The sequence below is a fragment of the Neomonachus schauinslandi genome, chromosome 9 (genome assembly GCF_002201575.2).
Source record: "Neomonachus schauinslandi chromosome 9, ASM220157v2, whole genome shotgun sequence".
NCBI lineage: Eukaryota > Metazoa > Chordata > Mammalia > Carnivora > Phocidae > Neomonachus > Neomonachus schauinslandi.
Genome location: NC_058411.1, coordinates 83821523 through 83839692, shown reverse-complemented (window position 1 = coordinate 83839692; position 18170 = coordinate 83821523). Strand labels below are relative to the sequence as shown.

At 37.3% G+C, this 18170-nt stretch overlaps 1 protein-coding gene and 1 non-coding gene across 2 annotated transcripts in view; both read left to right on the top strand.

Annotated features, from left to right (window-relative positions):
- The window catches only part of UBR1 (ubiquitin protein ligase E3 component n-recognin 1), a 150696-nt gene that overhangs the window by 20647 nt on the left and 111879 nt on the right, over positions 1 to 18170 (top strand). The window contains exon 4 of the mRNA XM_021695652.2: positions 11275 to 11385. Within this exon, the coding sequence (XP_021551327.2) occupies positions 11275 to 11385 (111 nt within the window). The remainder of the gene's footprint in view (positions 1 to 11274; positions 11386 to 18170) is intronic.
- Positions 13347 to 13450, top strand: LOC123325757. The gene has a single exon (XR_006540615.1). It is a non-coding gene; the product is annotated as a U6 spliceosomal RNA (small nuclear RNA).

The following is an 18170-nucleotide window of genomic DNA, read 5'->3' as shown; positions in this document are numbered from 1 at the left end:
ACGCTTAATGACTGAGCCACCCAGGTGTCCCAGTACTATTTTTTAAAAATAACCTGAAGCTAACCTCTGCATTTTCTCCTCAAAATAAACAAGCACCCACTGTTAAAGATTATTTTTAAATAGATAAATGTTTCCTTTATCTAAAGCAAGGAAAGTGAGTTACAACAAACAATATATAGGCATACCTTATTTTATTGCACTTAATTGTGTTTTGCAGATACTGTGCTTTTTACAGTTGAAGGTTTGTGGCAACCCTGTGTCAAGTCTGTTGGTACCATTTTTCCAACAGCATTTGTTCACTCCATGTCTCTGTGTCACATTTTGGTAATTCTCGCAATATTTCAGACATTTCATTATTATTTTATTTGTTATGGTGATCAGTGATCTTTGATATTACTATTGTAATTGTTTTGGGCTGTCACAAATTGCACCCATATAAGACAGCAAACTTAATTGATAAAGGTTGTGTGTGTTCTTACTGCTCCACTGACTGGCTATTCCCCTGTCTCTCTCACTCTCTTCAGGCCTCCCTATTCCCTGAGACTGAAAAGTATTGAAATTATGCTAGTTAATAACCCTGCGATGGCCTCTAAGTGTTCAAGTGAAAGGAAGAGTCACACATCTTTCACTTTAAATCAAAAGCTAGAAATGATTAAGCTTAGTAGGGAAGGCATGGTGAAAGCTGAGTGAGGGCTGAAAGCCAGACCTCTTGTGCCAGTTAGCTAAGTTGTGAATGCAAAGGAAAAGTTCTTGAAGGAAATTAAAAGTGCTACTCCAGTTAACACATGAATGATTAGAAAGCAAAACAGCCTTATTGCTGATATGGAAAAAGTGTGAGGGGTCTGGATAGAAGGTCAAATCAACTACAATATTCCCTTACAGCAAAGCCTAATCTAGAGCAAGGCCGTACCGCTCTTCAATTCTGTAAAGGCTGAGAGGAGTGAGGAAGCTACCGAAGAAAAGTTGGAAGCTAGCAGAGGTTGGTTCATGAGGTTTAAGGAAAGAAGCCGTCTCCGTAACATAAAGTGCTAAAGTGCAAGATGAAGCAGCAAGTGCCGATGTAGAAGCTGCAGCAAGTTCTCCAGGAGATCTAGCTGAGATTATTAATGAAGGTGGCTCTACTCAACAACAGATCTTCAATATAGACAAAACAGCCTTGTATTGGAAGAAGATGCCATCTAGGACTTTAATAGCCAGAGAGAAGTCATTGCCTGGCTTCAAAGCTTCAAAAGACATGCTGACTTTTTTGTTATGGGCTAATGCAACTGATGTCTTGAAGTTGAAGCCAGTGCTCATTTGCATTTCTGAAAATCCTAAGGCCCTTAAGAATTACATGAAAACTAGTTTGCCTGTTCTCTATAAATGGAACAACAAAGCCTTGATGACAGCATTTCTGTTTACAACATGGTTTACTGAATATTTTAAGCTCACTGATGAGACCTACTGCTCAGATAAAAGATTCTCTTCAAAATGTGACTGCTCACTGACAGTGCATCTGTTCACCCAAGAGCTCTGATGGAGATGTACAATAAGATTAATGTTGTTTTGATGCTAACAGAGCATCCATTCTGCAGCCCGTGGATCAAGGAGTCATTTCAGCGTTCAAGTCTTATTTAAGAAATACATATCATAAAACTACACCTGCTGTAGATAGTAATTCCTCTGATGGGTCTGGGCGAAGTAAATTGAAAGGTTTATGGGAAGGATTCATCATTTTAGATACCATTAAGAACATTCATGATTCATGCAAAGAAGGAAAAAACATGAAAAGGAATTTGGAAGAAGTTGATTCCAACCCTCAAGGATGACTTTGAGGGGTTCAGGACTTCGTTGGAGGAAAATAACTGCAGATGTGGTAGGAATAGCAAGAGAACTAAAGCTTGAAGACATGACTGAATTGCTGCAATCTATGATCAAGCTGTAATGGATGACGAGTTGCTTTTGATGGGTGAGCAGTGGTTTCTTGAGACAGTCTTCCTGCTGAAGACTGTTGAAATGACAACAGATTTAGAATATTCCATAAACATAGTTGATAAATTACTGGCAGGGTTTGAGAGGATTGACTTCAATTTTGAAAGAAGTTCAAGTGTAGATAAAATGCTATCAAGTAGCATTGCATGGAACAGAAGAATTGTTGATGAAAGAGTCAGTCAGTGTGGTATATATGCTTCATTGTTGTCTTATTTTAAGAAATTGCTACAGCCACCCCTTCTTCAGCAGCCACCACACTGATCAGTCAGCAGCCATCAACATCAAGGCAAGACCCTCCACCAGCAAAAAGATTACCACTTACTGAAACCTTAGATGATGGTTAGCATTTTAAACAGTAAAGTATTTTTAAATTAAGGTATATACATCATTTTTTAGATATAATGACAATAATTTAGATACTTAATAGACTACAGTATAGTGTAAATGTAACTTTTATAAGTACTAGGAAACCAAAAAAGTCATTTGACTCACTTTATCATGCTGTTTGCTGTTTTTCAGTGGTCTGAAGCTAAACCTGTATGATCTCTGAGGTATGCCTATATTCATACAATCATCCCCTTTAATCAGAAATAAATGTTTTCAAATGAAGCTTAAAAAGTTATGAAAGAAAAAAATTCTCATGGTATACTTTTATATGGAAAAAGCAAAATATATAAAATTATGCATTCAGTTTTTGGTGTTTCTTTTAAAACATTGTATATATAATACTTAACCATAATTTATTTTAATTGTTTACCTATTATTGGGGGAATGTAATTAGGATTGTTATTTTTTTTTTATAGTAAGCAGTGTTGCTATAAACATCTTTTTTTTATTAACATATAATGTATTATTTGTTTCAGGGGTACAGGTCTGTGATTCATCAGTCTTACACAGTTCATAGCGCTCATCATAGCACATAGCCTCCCCAATGTCCATCACCCAGAACATCTTTTTTTTTTTTTTTTAAAGATTAATCTATTTTAGAGAGCATGTGTGTGGGTGGGGGCAGGGGCAGAGGGAGATGGGGAGAATCTCAAGCTGACTCCACACTGAGCGTGGAGCTCAACCTGGGCTCAAACTCACCACCCTGAGATCATGACCCAAGCCGAAATCAAGATTCAGATGCTTAACCAACCAAGCCACCCAGGCACCCTGCTATAAATATCTTTATGTGTGAATCACTTATCTATATGTAGGATTATTTCCTTAGGATAGGTTCTCAGAGGTGGAATTACTGGATTGAAAAATATGGACATTTCAGGAAATAGAAAGACCAGCCACAGATTAGGTGAAAGTCTGCAATACATGTATGTGATAAAGGACTGGTATCCAAAATGTACAAAATACTCTTAAACAGTAAGAAAATTAACAAACCAGTTAAAAAATGGGCAAAAGATCTGAAACAGACTTCACTGAGAAGATATATAAATGGCCAACAAGTGCATGAAAAATGCTTAGCATCACCTGTTATTAAATTAATACAAGAATGAAGTACCACTACACACCTATTAGAATGGCCAAAATCCAAAACAGTGACAACACGAAATGCTGATGAGGATAGGAGCAACAGGAACTCTTAATTCATTCCTGGGGGAAGTGCAAAATGGTACAGCTACTTTGGAAAACATTTTGGCAGTTTCTTACAGAAGTAAACATACTGTAACCATACGATCCAGCAGTTGTGTTCCTTAATATTTACCCAAATAAACGGAAAACTTACACCCACACAAAAAACTGCACAGGAATGTTTATAGCAGGTTTTTTCACATTTACCAAAACTTGGAAGCAACCAAGATATCCATCAATAGATGAATAGATAAGCCACTTTGGTATACCAGTACAATGGAATTTTTTTTTTTAAGATTTATTTATTTATTTGAAAGAGAGAATGAGATAGAGAGAGTATGAGACCGGGGAGGGTCAGAGGGAGAAGCAGACTCCCTGCTGAGCAGGGAGCCCGATGCGGGACGCGATCCTGAGACTCCAGGATCATGACCTGAGCCGAAGGCAGTCACTTAACCAACTGAGCCACCCAGGCGCCCTACAGTAGAATATTCTTCAGTGATAAAAAGAAATGAGCTACTAAGAGATGGCAGGACCGTAAATGCATGTTACAAAGTGAAAGCTACTGTGAAAGACTAGATACTGTGTGGTTCTAGCTGTATCACATTCTGGGAAAGGCAACACTGGAGACTAAAAAGTTCAGGACCTGGGGGATGGTGGTGGGAGGGATGGAGGAATGAATAGCTGGAGCACGGGGGATATTTAGGGTAGTAAAACTATTCTGTATGATACTGAAGTGGTATATACATGTCATTATTAATTTGTTAGAACCAAAAAAGTGTACAACACAGAGAACCCTAATGTAAATTGTGGACTTCAGTTAATAATAATGTATCAAAAAATAATGTATCAACATTGACTCCTCAATTGCAACAAATATATCACTCTAATACAAGGTGTCAATAATAGGGGAAACTGGTCAGGGGAAGAAGGGGTATATGGGAACTTGGTATTTTCTGCTTAATTTTTCTTTAAACCTAAAACTGTTCTAAAAAACAAAGTCTGTTAATTTTTATGAATTTCAAAGGTTCTTAGTACATTTTGCCAAAGTGCTTCAGGAAAGAATTATACCAAATGTACTACAAGTAGTGGTATAGAATCCCACAGAACCTGCAGAAACCTTTAAATGGAAACCCTTTAAACTAAAACCTTTCAAACTGAACCCAACTTAAAAAAAAATTTTCCCCACTTCATTGAAAAGTGTATTCCTGATTGTTCTAATGTTGTTTCTTGTTGCTTATTCTGGAATGGTGAATATGAAATACCCTTGCATTGCTACTTTGCCATCTTCCTGGGTAAAAGGAGCAGGCTGTTTGTTTTGCCATCATCCTTGCTGACAGAGCCAAGGTCATTGATTTGATAAGTAGATTAAATTATAGGAAGCCACGATCACAGTAACGTAGCTTTGATCAAACAACCAAAATAGTGGCTGAGTTCACCTAACCAGGGTCTTCTTGTATCTTGGAAACTGATACCAAAACCAGGTCTGCTTCTAACATTGGTGTCCTTTTATTGAACACATTCCAGAGTCAATTACAATAAGTCTGGAGAAGAAAACAAAGCCCACTATGAGTCTTCTTTTTCTTCTCCCTTTCCTGTGTAATGTTTCTGTCTTCATTTACTAAGTTGCAATGATATGTCTATGTGTCCTTCATCCCCATCTGACTGTAAACTCTCTAGGACAAGGCCCAGGTCTGACTTTACACCTCCTATGTCTTTCATAGTACCTGGGACATAGAGGCTTTCAACAAACGTCTCTTGAAATGAAGTGTTAAGGGGCGCCTAGGTGGCTCAGTCGTTAAGCATCTGCGTTCGGCTCAGGTCATGATCTCAGGGTCCTGGGATCGAACCCCACATCGGGCTCCCTGCTCGGCGGGAAGCCTGCTTCTCCCTCTCCCACTCCCCCTGCTTGTATTCCCTCTCTCGCTGTGCCTCTCTCTGTCAAATAAATAAATAAAATCTTAAAAAAAAAAAGAAAGAAATGAAGTGTTAGGATCAAGAAGACTAGATCATAGATAGAGCTGATATCTAACATTTAATTATAAAAATAACCATGAGGGTCTATTTTAACATCAGCCTGCTGTAATCCTACATGATGAGATTTATTCTTATATTGTCTTTGAAACACAACAGCACTAAAAAATAATTTACCCAGGAATACAATAAAACTATCTTTTTAAAAATTCAAACAGTACAGAAAAATATAAATAAAAATTATAGTTGCCATTCTGTCCCATTGTACTTTCTTTGTTAAACTAAATACAATTTAATGTATGTACATCCTTACAAATCTTTATGTATTTACAAAGATGTACACACATTTATATGTTTAGGAGGGGTGTGTGTATGTGTGTATATATATAGATGGGATCTTACTGTATATCCTATCTTGCAATTTGTTTTCAACCTAACAGTATGTCATGGGGATAATTCTATGTTGATACATATAACAACAACTCCCCTGCCTTATTTAATTGTTGCATATATTCCTTTGCGGGATTATATCATCATATATATATATATATATTTTAAAGATTTTATTTATTTATTTGACAGATACACAGCGAGAGAGGGAGCACAAGCAGGGGGAGTGGGAGAGGGAGAACCAGGCTTCCCGTGGAGCAGGGAGCCCAACGCGGGGCTCCATCCGAGGATCCCGGGATCATGACCTGAGCCAAAGGCCGACGCTTAACGACTGAGCCACCCAGGCGCCCTATGTCATCATATATTTAGCCCTCTCCTTTTTTTAGATAATTATGTTTCCAGTTTTTCACTGATCAAAAATATTGGAGTATACACATATACCTTTGTTTTCATATGAACCAATGTATATATATATTCAAGAATGCCTGAGGCTAGATATTTAGAGATAGATTTTCTGGATTGAAGGGTGTATGCATTTAAAATTTTGTTAGATTTTTGCCAAATATTTCCTTGAATTACCATGAGCTACATTCTCAGTAAAAGAATATGAAAATGGGAGCACCTGGGTGGCTTAGTCGGTTGCGGGTTTGTCTCAGGTCCTGATCCTGGGGTCCCGGGATCGAGCCCCGTGTTGGGCACCCTGCTCAGGGGGAGTCTGCTTCTCCCTTTCCCTCTGCCCCTCACCCCCGCTTGTGTGCTCTCTCTCTCTTAAATAAATAAATAAAATCTTAAAAAAAAAATATGAAAATGTTCTTTTTCCACAACTGTCCCCAATCTTTAATTAGTCTTTTTTTACATTTTGCCATCTGTTAGATAGATTTCAGATTATTGAAGAATGTCATTATTTTAATTTGCTTATGTGTAGTATTAACATCTTTTCGTATTTTAATTGTTTAATTTCTTCTATGTATTGTTTATTTCTTTACTCATTTTTCTATTGCCTTTTACTTACTGCTATGTTACATACTTCACAAATATTATCTTATTATGTTTGTCTTTTAAAAACTTGTTTTTGGGGCACCTGTGTGGCTCAGTAGGTGGAGCATCTGCCTTTGGCTCAGGCCATGATCCCAGGGTCCTGGGATCGAGCCCCGCATGGGGCTCTCTGCTCAGCGGGAGGCCTGCTTCTCCCTTTCCCACTCCCTCTGCTTGTGTTCCCTCTCTCACTGTGTCTCTCTCTGTCAAATAAATAAATAAAATCTAAAAAAAATAAAATTAAAAAAACCTTGTTTTTAAGTGTGATTTATTGAGATATAATTTATATAAAATGAAATCTACACTTAAAGTGTACAGTTTGAAGTTATTACAAACATTATACAGTTCAGTAGCCACCACCACAATCAAGACATGTTTTGACATCTGCCAGATACTCTTTGCATTCAGTTGCCTTGCCTCCATACCCCTAGTTCCCGGCAGTCACTGAACTGTTTTCTGTCCCTATATTTTTGCCTTTTGAGAATGTAATATAAATGAAATCATATAGTGTGTAGTGTTTCCTGTCTGGATTTTTTTCACTTAGCATAATGCCTTTGAAATCCTCTCATCTATCAGCATTTTGTTCCTTTTATTGCCATTGTATGGGTCTGCTACAATTTCTTTTCATCGGTTGGTGCACGTTTGTTTCCAGCTTTTAAATAAAGCTTCTTTAAACATTCATGTACAAGTCTTTGTGTGGGGAAATGTTTGCATTTCTCGTGCGTAACCTAGGAGTAGGATTGCTGAATCTTAAGTGTATATTTGATTTTATAAGATCTGTTTTCTACCTTATAACTTGATCTATGCTATCATTTGTCTTGACATTTTAAATAAATATATTGTTAAATTTGCCAGATTTTTTTAAGGCTTCTAGATTTTGTGCCTTGCTTCTATGCCATTCCCTATTCTAAGATTATGCTTTTACTTTTTTTTTTTAAGATTTTATTTATTTATTTGACAGAGAGATAGAGCCAGAGGGCACAAGTGGGGAGAATGGCAGAGGGAGAGGGAGAAGCAGGCTCCCCGCTGAGCAGGGTGCCCGAGCGGGGCTCAATCCCAGGCCCCTGGGATCATGACCTGAGCCGAAGGTAGTTGCTTAACCATCTGAGCCACCTAGGTGCCCCTAGTCTGTCAGTTTTAATGGTATCTTTGATTTCCTCTTAATACCTGTGTAATAGTTGGTAATCTTATTTTCTCTTTCCCTTGTCCCAATTTTTAGTTGTAGCCCTTCTGATTGTTAGATCATATAATGTTTACGTTCTTCATCCATGTCCTTACTTTTGATTTGTATCTTAACTCTGCAATTAAATTTATAAAATGTTCACCATCTGTCCTTTTTCTGAGGTCTTCCTAGTCACCTCTTGGTCAAATGAAGCTCATCCTCTAAGGGTTGGTGAACTAGTTTGTGGGTCAGATCTGATTCACTGCCTGTTTCTGTATGGCCTGCAAGCTAAGTTTGTTTTTATATTTCTAGGTGGTTGGGGAAAAGATAAAGTAGTAATTTATGATACATGAAAATTATGTGAAATTAAAATTCCTATTTCATGAAAATTATATAAAATTAAAATTCTAGTGCCCATAAATCAAGTTTTGTTGGAACATAACCTTGCTCGTGTATGTATTTATTATCTGTGGCTGTTTCTGCATGACAACAGTAGATTTGAGTAATTCAACAGAGATTATATGACCCGAAAAGCCTAACATATTTACTATCTGTTCCTTTTTTTTTTTTTTTAAGTAGGGCTTGAACTCATGACCCTGAGATCAAGACCTGAGCTGAGATCCAGAGTCAGATGCTTTACTGACTGAGCATCCAGGCACCCCACTATCTGTTCCTTTATACATAAAGTTTGCTGATCTCTGTTCAAGTAGATTTCTCAGGAAGGGCTCACGTATACAGTATTCCCTATGTTCCGACATGTTCAAAATTGTATTTTTATAGCTTGGTTGGAGATAACATCCTTGATTTGCATTTTCTTTCCTTGAAAACACAGCTCTGCTGTTGTCTTGTTTTATATGTTGTCATTGAAAAGTCTGATACCAGTTTAATTTTTTTTTTTTTTTTTTTTAGAGAGAGAGATATAGCGAGAGAGGGATCAAAAGCAGGGGGAGTGGGAGAGGGAGAAGCAGGCTCCCCACTGAGCAAGGACCCCGTTGCGGGGCTCGATCCTAGGACCCTGGGATCATGACCTGAGCTGAAGGCAGGCGCTTAACAACTGAGCCACCCAGGCGTCCCACCAGTCTAATATTCTTATACTGTGTTATTTCATCTTTTTGCCAGAAAGCCTCAGGACATTTATCTTTAAAGTCTTAGAATTTTAGTAGGATATACTTCAGAGTTGATCATATTAGGTGAGTTTTAGTTACTCATGGGTGCTTTCAGTGTGTAGATTCAGGTCTTCTTTTATTTTAGGAAATTTCCTTAGATTACAGTTTTAAGTATCAGCTCTGTTCCATTTTTCAGATTTTCTTCTTTGGTGACTCCAGTTAATGCCTGTTTTCTGTTGCAACCCCTTTCTCTCTGACCTTGTATTTCTTTAATTATCGCATTTTCATTTCTTGATTGTTTCTCCTGCTTTGTTTAATGTTATTTATTAATTTTTCATTTGAATGTATTGTCTTGGACACCTTGTAATTTAGAATTCATTTCTGATAGGATTTTCTAGTTCTCTTCTGTTTTTTTTTTTTTTTCCTGAGTTCAGTCAGGTCTCATTTATTCCTTTTTTGTCCACTTCTGTTCTTAGTTTATTTCTTTTTTTTTTTTTTTTTTTTTTTAAAGATTTTATTTATTTATTTGACAGCGAGAGACACAGAGAGAGAGACACAAGCAGGGGGAGTGGGAGAGAGAGAAGCAGGCTTCCTGCCGAGCAGGGAGCCCGATGTGGGGCTCGATCCCAGGACCCTGTGATCATGACCTGAGCCGTAGGCAGACGCTTAACGACTGAGCCACCCAGGCGCCCCTCTTAGTTTATTTCTAATTAAAGGTGCTTTAATCTGATTAAGGGTTTTCATATCCCCCAAATGCTTGTTTGAGGCTATGTAATTAAGTTTGAAACATTAGATTACAGTTTTCTTCAGCTTTGTGATGGGGTTTTGGCTCTTACTGCATTTTTTGCCTTTCTTTTTTGGTAATAGTTCTGTATGAATATGGTCTACTTCTTTTTTATTTCATGGACAGTGTCCACAAGTGCTCTCTTCTATAAGTTTGGTCCTCTTCTGTGTAATTTCTTTTATAGATGATGGTGGTGGTAGAGGTGAGGTGAGGAGAGTGGCCCTGTGTTGTTTCTCTCATTTCTGTAGGATCCTTAATTTTCCCTTTTTATTTCCTTTTTTCATTTACTGCCACACTGTTAAGGTTTATCACTTTTTTTAAATGTATTTCATTTTCCTCCAAAAGCAGTGCTTCTCTCAGGTTGCCACTTCTGGTCATGCTCACTTTTGATGTTTCCCTGGGAACTGCCAAGTCTCAATCTATGTTCCTCAACATTGGGTGTGACTTTGTGTATGCTTCACCTAAGTCCTCTGTACCTCTCTGTTTTCTTTCATGGAATCTCTTAAGCTCCTCTCTCGTCTGCATTTGTAGGCTTGAAGCGATAGGCAATAGGAACTCTAATGGAACAAGTCATTTGAAGGCCGTGGCATTTATTTTTCATCTCTCAGTAATGCTGCAGACATAAATCGTGTGGTTTTATTGCTCTCCTTGTTTATTTTATATTTTGGAGAGGGAGGTTTTGGGGAAGATTCAAAATCAAGCCACTGTCATCATCCTATATCAGGATTCATATATGTTGCATCATTTATTTTTTTGTTTGCAGGAACCCTGAAAGGAAAAATAAATAGTAAATGATAATAATAAAAGTAAAAGTAAATAATTTTAATTGCAGTGGAACATCAAATAGATGTAAATACTGTAAACATTTTTTAACTATATAAGTATTATAATGATTTTTAGAAGTGTGTTTAAGCAGAAAAATGTCATTACTCAAGCATTCTAGGTGTTGCATAGTGGGCTGTTTTGTTTTGTTTTGTTTTTGCATACTTCACAGTCTGTTCTCCATTAGTACACAATTTTAAAAACTATTATTTAAAAGTTAGATGTTTCAAAGCATATTTGTTTCAAAATTTTGTCAGTTTTGAAGGCTCATTTTTGTTGTGATTAAGTATTCAGATTTTTATTTATTTTGGTTAACTGAAATGGTTTTTGGTTTATTTGGTTTCTATTATATTAATGGCAATTAAGGTTTAAGTATTGGGGAGCATTTATTATTTGAGTCATCTTCATCCTTCTTGCTTTGTAATATGTTTGAAATCAAGACAAACTCATTTTTCATTTATCAGATGCATACTTCTACTGGAGGGGGATTTTGTGACTGTGGAGACACAGAGGCATGGAAAACTGGCCCTTTTTGTGTAAGTCATGAACCTGGAAGAGCAGGTACTACAAAAGAGGTAAGAATAGTATTTTTAAAAACTGCTAATTATTTTAAGCTTGATGCAATTAGATAGAAAGAAATGTTATGTGTATGGGTTAAACTCAATTCCATTAAAAAGCCTGCTTTTTATGTTCCAGTATTTAAATGTAAGGAGTTTTATTCCACTCTGTATTCTTTGTCTAAAGAGTGAATTTCTTCTGCTTGTTAAGCAGTCAATTTGATTAGTAAGAGTAAACGACATATAAGGCTAAAAGAGCAAATGGAACAGTAGAACTGACATGTAACTTCAGTAATTCCTTTTCTTAAAGAAAAAACAGTCAATAAATTGATTATCTGCTATATATCCTAATCAAGAAAAGTGAGTAAGCCCAGATAAAGGCTATTAGGAAGGAGAATGAGGAAAAAACAAAAACCCACAGATACAGAAGAAATTAAAAGGGTATAAAAGACTCTTGTTAAGACTGTGCAAGTACATTTGAAAAATGGATTATTTTATCAGACTGTATAAAATTTCATGATTTTTTTCAAACATGGAGAAAATTTGAACAGTTAATAACCAATGAAGAAATTTGGAATGTTGTTATAAGAAAGTACTTCCTAATAAGTACTTCCTATGTTCAAATGGTTTCACAGAGTAACCCTTTTCAGAACTGCAAGAAATAGTTTTTGTACTCTTTAAACTGTTCCAGATAATCCTCTAGCATTGAATACCCCTAGGGCCCAGATTTTGATCTCTTTAAGTACTATTACCCACTAAAAGAACTCAGGGCTTGTAAAAATACCTGACCAGGTCTGAGTCAAGGAATAGGTAAGCTTATGAGGATGGGTTTGTGTCTAAAGAATCTAGGACCCAGCTTGAAAGAGCTGTCATTGATTGGAGTTGGACAATTGGAACATCAAAATAATACTAATAACTACTGTAATTGATTGAATCATAATATATGAAAATTCATGAGTGCCTAATAAAACTTGCAGAGAACTTAAACAAACAAATAATTTTGCCATGGCAGTGGTTCATTGCCATGGCAATGGTTATTATATTAATTTCTCACTTTAAAAACTGGTTATTAAAGAGAATGAACTAAGCATTTATTCTACCATTTTTTTTAAAAGTTTTTATTTTATTTTTTATTTTTATTTATTTATTTATTTAAAGATTTTATTTATTTATTTGAGACAGAGAGAATGAGATACAGAGAGCATGAGAGGGAGGAGGGTCAGAGGGAGAAGCAGACTCCCTGCCGAGCAGGGAGCGCAATGCAGGACTCGATCCCGGGACTCCAGGATCATGACCTGAGCCGAAGGCAGTCGCTTAACCAACTGAGCCACCCAGGCGCCCATGATTTTATTTATTTTAGAGAGGGAGAGAGCGTGTGCGAGAGCAGGAGTGGGGGGAGGGGCAGAGGGAGAGAGAGAATTTGAAGCAGACCACGTCCTGAACTCGCTCTGAACTGGGAGCCCTACTTGGGGCTCTATCCCACGACCCTGAGATCATGACCTGAGCCGAAATTGAGAGTTGGACGCTTAACCAACTGAGTCACTCAGGAGGCCCTATTCTACCTTTTCAATAGGAACTGTATTTCATGGTAAACAAGTCTTTCCAGTTTATGAGGTAAAGCTCTTCTTTCTAGGTGATTGCTAGCTAGCTAATAGAGACGGGATAATAGAATTAGAATAATAAACATTTTGCAAACCTTGAGGAAATATTTGATTCAGGCAAGGCTCATTAATGGATGCTAAATCCATTAAGACATGAGTTGATAAAGAACAATATTCACATAGTTCTAAATTGTCATATCATAGATTACTTGCTAGGCATACAGAAAAAAAGTGAAACTTTATAATGGAGATACCATATTGTCATCTCCTGAAACTGGTCATCAGTATTAGCATCATTACTAATAGTGGGGTGATATGGCATAATGAGCCTCCTCACAGGATGTAAAATAAAGTACATAGGTTAACATCTAAAAATCAGCTCACTTGGCAGCACATATGCTAAAATTGAAATGATAAAGAGAAGATTAGCATGGCCCCTGTGTAAGGATGACACACAAACTGGAGAAGTGTTCCATATGTTTATGATTTCACTCATATGTGGAATTTAAGAAACAAAACAGATGAACATAAGGGAAAGAAAAAAAAAAAGAGAGGGAGACAAACCATAAGAGACTCTTAACTATAGAGAATAAACAGGGTTGCTGGGGGCAGGGGGATGGGCTAAATGGGTGATGGATATTAAAGAGGGCACTGTGATAAGCACTGGGTGTTATATGTAAGTGATGAATCACTAAATTCTACTCCTGAAACTAGTATTATACTATATATGTTAACTACAAGAAATTTGAAATATTGGGAAAAAATAAAATTTTCTAAAAACTGAAAAAAACAAAACCGCATGATCATCTTAATGGATGTTGCAACGACGTGGATGAACTAGAGGGTATTATGCTAAGCGAAATAAGTCAATCAGAGAAAGACATGTATCATATGACCTCACTGATACGAGGAATTCTTAATCTCAGGAAACAAACTGAGGGTTGCTGGACTGGTGGGGGGTGGGAGGGATGGGGTGGCTGGGTGATAGACATTGGGGAGGGTATGTGCTATGGTGAGCGCTGTGAATTGTGCAAGACTGTTGAATCTCAGACCTGTACCTCTGAAACAAATAATACATTATATGTTAAAAAAAAAGAAGAAGAAGAAGAAAAAGATAGCAGGAAGGGAAAAATGAAGGCGGGGGGAATCAGAGGGGGAGACGAACCATGAGAGACGATGGACTCTGAAAAACAAACTGAGGGTTCTAGAGGGGAGGGGGTGGGGGGATGGGTTAGCCCGGTGATGGGTATTAAAGAGGGCACGTTCTGCATGGAGCACTGGGTGTTATGCACAAACAATGAATCACGGAACACTACATCTAAAACTAATGATGTAATGTATGGTGATTAACATAACAATAAAAAAATAAAATTTTTAAAAAAGTTTATGTGGAATTATAAGGGACACAGAATAGCCAAAACAACCTTGAAAAAGAACAAATTTGGAGAATTCATACTTCTCTATTTCAAAACCTACTGCAAAGCAACAGTAATCAAGACAGTGTGATATGACATAATGATAAACAGAGAGATTATGAGAATAGGTTTGAGAGCCCAGAAATAAACCTACATGTCTGTGGTCAACTGTTTTCAACCAGAATAGGAAGGGCATTCCCTAGGAAAAGAATAGTCTTTTTATCAAGTGGTACCAGAACAACTAGATATCCACATGCAAAAGAATGAGTCTGGATCCCTAGCTCACACCATACATGAAAATTAGCTCAAAATGGATCAAAGACCTAAATGTGAGAGCTAAAACTATAAAACTCTTAGAAGAAAACATAGAGGTAAATCTTCATTACCTCATATTTGGCAGTGGATTGATAGATATGACAGCAAAAGCCTGAGTAATAAAGAAAAAATAGATCCCAGGGTCCTGGGATCGAGCCCCGCATCGGGCTCCCCGCTCCAAGGGAAGCCTGCTTCTCCCTCTCCCCCTGCTTATGTTCCCTCTCTCACTGTGTCTCTCTGTAAAATAAATAAATAAAATCTTGAAAAAAAAGAGCTCTTAAAACTCCATAATAAAAAGACAACCCAGGGCGCCTGGGTGGCTCAGTTGTTAAGCGTCTGCCTTCAGCTCAGGTCATGATCCCAGGGTCCTGGGATCGAGTCCCACATCGGGCTCCCTGCTCGGCAGGAAGCCTGCTTCTCCCCCTCCCACTCCCCCTGCTTGTGTTCCTGCTCTCGCTGTCTCTCTCTCTGTCAAATAAATAAATAAAATCTTAAAAAAAAAAAAAAAGACAACCCAATTTTTAAAACAAGCAAATAGTCATTTCTTCATAAATAGTCATTTCTGGGGCACCTGGATGGCTCAGTCGGTTAAGCATCTGCCTTTGGCTAGGGTCATGATCTTGGGGTCCTGGGATGGAGCCCCGTGTCGGGCTCCCTGCTCAATGGGGAGCCTGCTTCTCCCTCTCCCCCTGCCTGCTGCTCTGCCTACTTTTGCTCTTTCTGTCTTTGTCAAATAAATAAATAAAATCTTTAAAAGTAAGTAAAAGCTTTCATCAAATTAGGAATAGAAACAGTGAAACAAGCAGAATACAAAATGGGCAAAAGACTTTAATAGACGTTTCTCCACAAAGAAGACATACAAATAGCCAATAGGCACATGAGAAGATGCTCAACATCACTTAGGGAATCCTTAAGGAAATACACATCAAAACCATAATGAGGGCACCTGGGTGGCTCAGTTGGTTAGGCATCTGCCTTCAGCTCGGGTCATGACCCCAGGGTCCTGGGATCGACCCCACGTTGGGCTCCCTGCTTGGCGGGGAGCCTGTTTCTCCCTCTCCCCCTGCCTGACACTCCCCCTGCTTATGCTCCCACTCCCTCTCTCTCTCTCTGTCAAATAAATAAATAAAATCTTTAATAAATAAATAAAATTTTAAAAAGGAAAAAAAATGAAGTCATTTCTTCAAAGAGTGTGTACACACACACACACACACACACACAGCCAATAAGCACATGAGAAGATGCTTAGCATCATTACTCATTAGGGAAATGCAAACCAAAATCATGACATTCTTTTTCCTACCCACTAATGGCTATAATCAACAAGGCAAATCATAACAAGTGTTAGTGAGAATGTGACAAAGTTGGAGCCCTCATATGCTGTTGGTAGAAATGTAGAATAGTGCAGCCACTTTGGAAAATAGTCTAGCAGTTCTTCAAATGATTAAATGTAGAGTTATCATACAACCCAGCAACTCCACTTTTAGGTATATACTCAAAATAATTAAAAACAGTTGTTCAAGCAAATATTTAGACATGAATGTTCATGGTAGCGTTATTCATAATATTGTTATAACAGTATTATTATAGAATAATATATTACTCATAATAAAAAGTAGAAGCAACTCAATGTCCATCAACTCAATGTCCATCCAGCTGTCCATAAGCCTCCTTATCCCTCTGCCTCTGCCTCTCTCTCTCTCTGTCTCTCGTGAATAAATAAAATCTTAAAAAAAAAAAAAATGTGTTTAGCCTGAACTTAATAAAACCTTGAGGTTTAACTTCTAGGAAATACAGGGGAGACATGAACATGATAAAGAAGACCACAAGGAAGATAAATATAAATTAATGTAGGACATTTCAAGGCAAATCTAGAAGATAGGAGTTTTTATAGGAAGTATGGCCTGGTTTCTGTCATGAAGAACAAAAGCTGGAAGTGGGGATGGGAGATTCATTTAAATGTAAGTGATGTAGACATAATAACCAAATGCAGTAGATATTTTGGGAAGAATTAAGGAAATTGAATATGATCAAGACATTAGATGATATTTAAAAATTATTAATGTTACTAGATATAATGTATTATAAGTATGTAAGAAAAAATTTTTTAGAGATACATAATTAAGTATTTAGGGATAAAATATTAATTTTTACCTTAAAATACTTGAACAAAAAATACATATAGGGAAAAATAACAGTTATTGAATTTAGGTAAAAGTGTCCTGTTTTTCTGTATTTAAAAAATTTTACTGATTAAAAATAAAAATCAGGGATACCTGGGTGGCTCAGTTGGTTAAGTGTCTGGCTTCAGCTCAGGTCATGATCCCAGGGTCCTGGAATCAAGTCCCACATCGGGCTCCTTGCTTGGCTGGGAGCCTGCTTCTCCCTCTGTCTGTCACTCCCCCTGCTTGTGCTTGCTCTCTCTCCCTCTCTCTGACAAATAAATAAAAATCTTGAAAAAATAAATAAATAAAAATCACTCAATTAAACACCAAGTAAATAACAAAAACATAGAAACTGTCCTTAAGCATAGAAGGGGGAAAAGAGAAAGTTTCCAAATTTGTTACATAAAGCCAACATTATATTGACCTCATATCTGACAAAATAGAGAATTTACAGATCAGTTTTATTAATAATTGTTATGCTGAAATACTAAATAAAACATTACTGGGTGAAATCAAGTTTAAAGGAATCATGATCATGCTTACATTCCTGGAATGACCTCTTGGAATTCACTTGTGCAACCATTAATCCTGGCACTTTCTGGGAAAGTAGCTTCTTTTTTCTTCTCTTTTTTTTTTTTAATTTAAAAAAATTTTTATTTAAATTCAATTTAATTAACACATACTATATTATTAGTTTCAGGGGTAGAATTTAGTGATTCATCAGTTGCATACAACAACACCCAGTGCTTGTTACTTCAAGTGTCCTCCTTAATGCCTATCACCCAGTTACCCCATCCCCCCACCCTCCTCCCCTGCAGCAACCTCAGTTTGTTTCCTGGAGTAAAGAGTCTCTCATGGTTTGCCTTCCTCTCTGTTTTCGTCTAATTTTATTTTCCTCTGTTTTTGTCTAATTTTATTTTCCCTTCCCTTCCCCTATGTTCATCTGTTGTGTTTCTTAAGTTCCACATATGATTGAAATCATATATTTTTCTCTGACTTATTTTGCTTAGCATAATAACCTCTAGTTCCATCCACGTTGCTACAAATGGCAAGATCTCATTCTTTTTTTTTTTTTTTAAAGATTTTATTTATTTATTTGACAGAGACAGAGATAGCGAAAGCAGGAACACAAGCAAGGGGAGTGGGAGAGGGAGAAGCCTGCTCCCTCGGCAGGGAGCCTGATGCAGGGCTCGATCCCAGGACCCTGGGATCATGACCTGAGCCGAAGGCAGACGCCTAATGACTGAGCCACCCAGGCACCCCAGGATTTCATTCTTTTTGATGGCTGAGTAATACTCCAGTCTGTG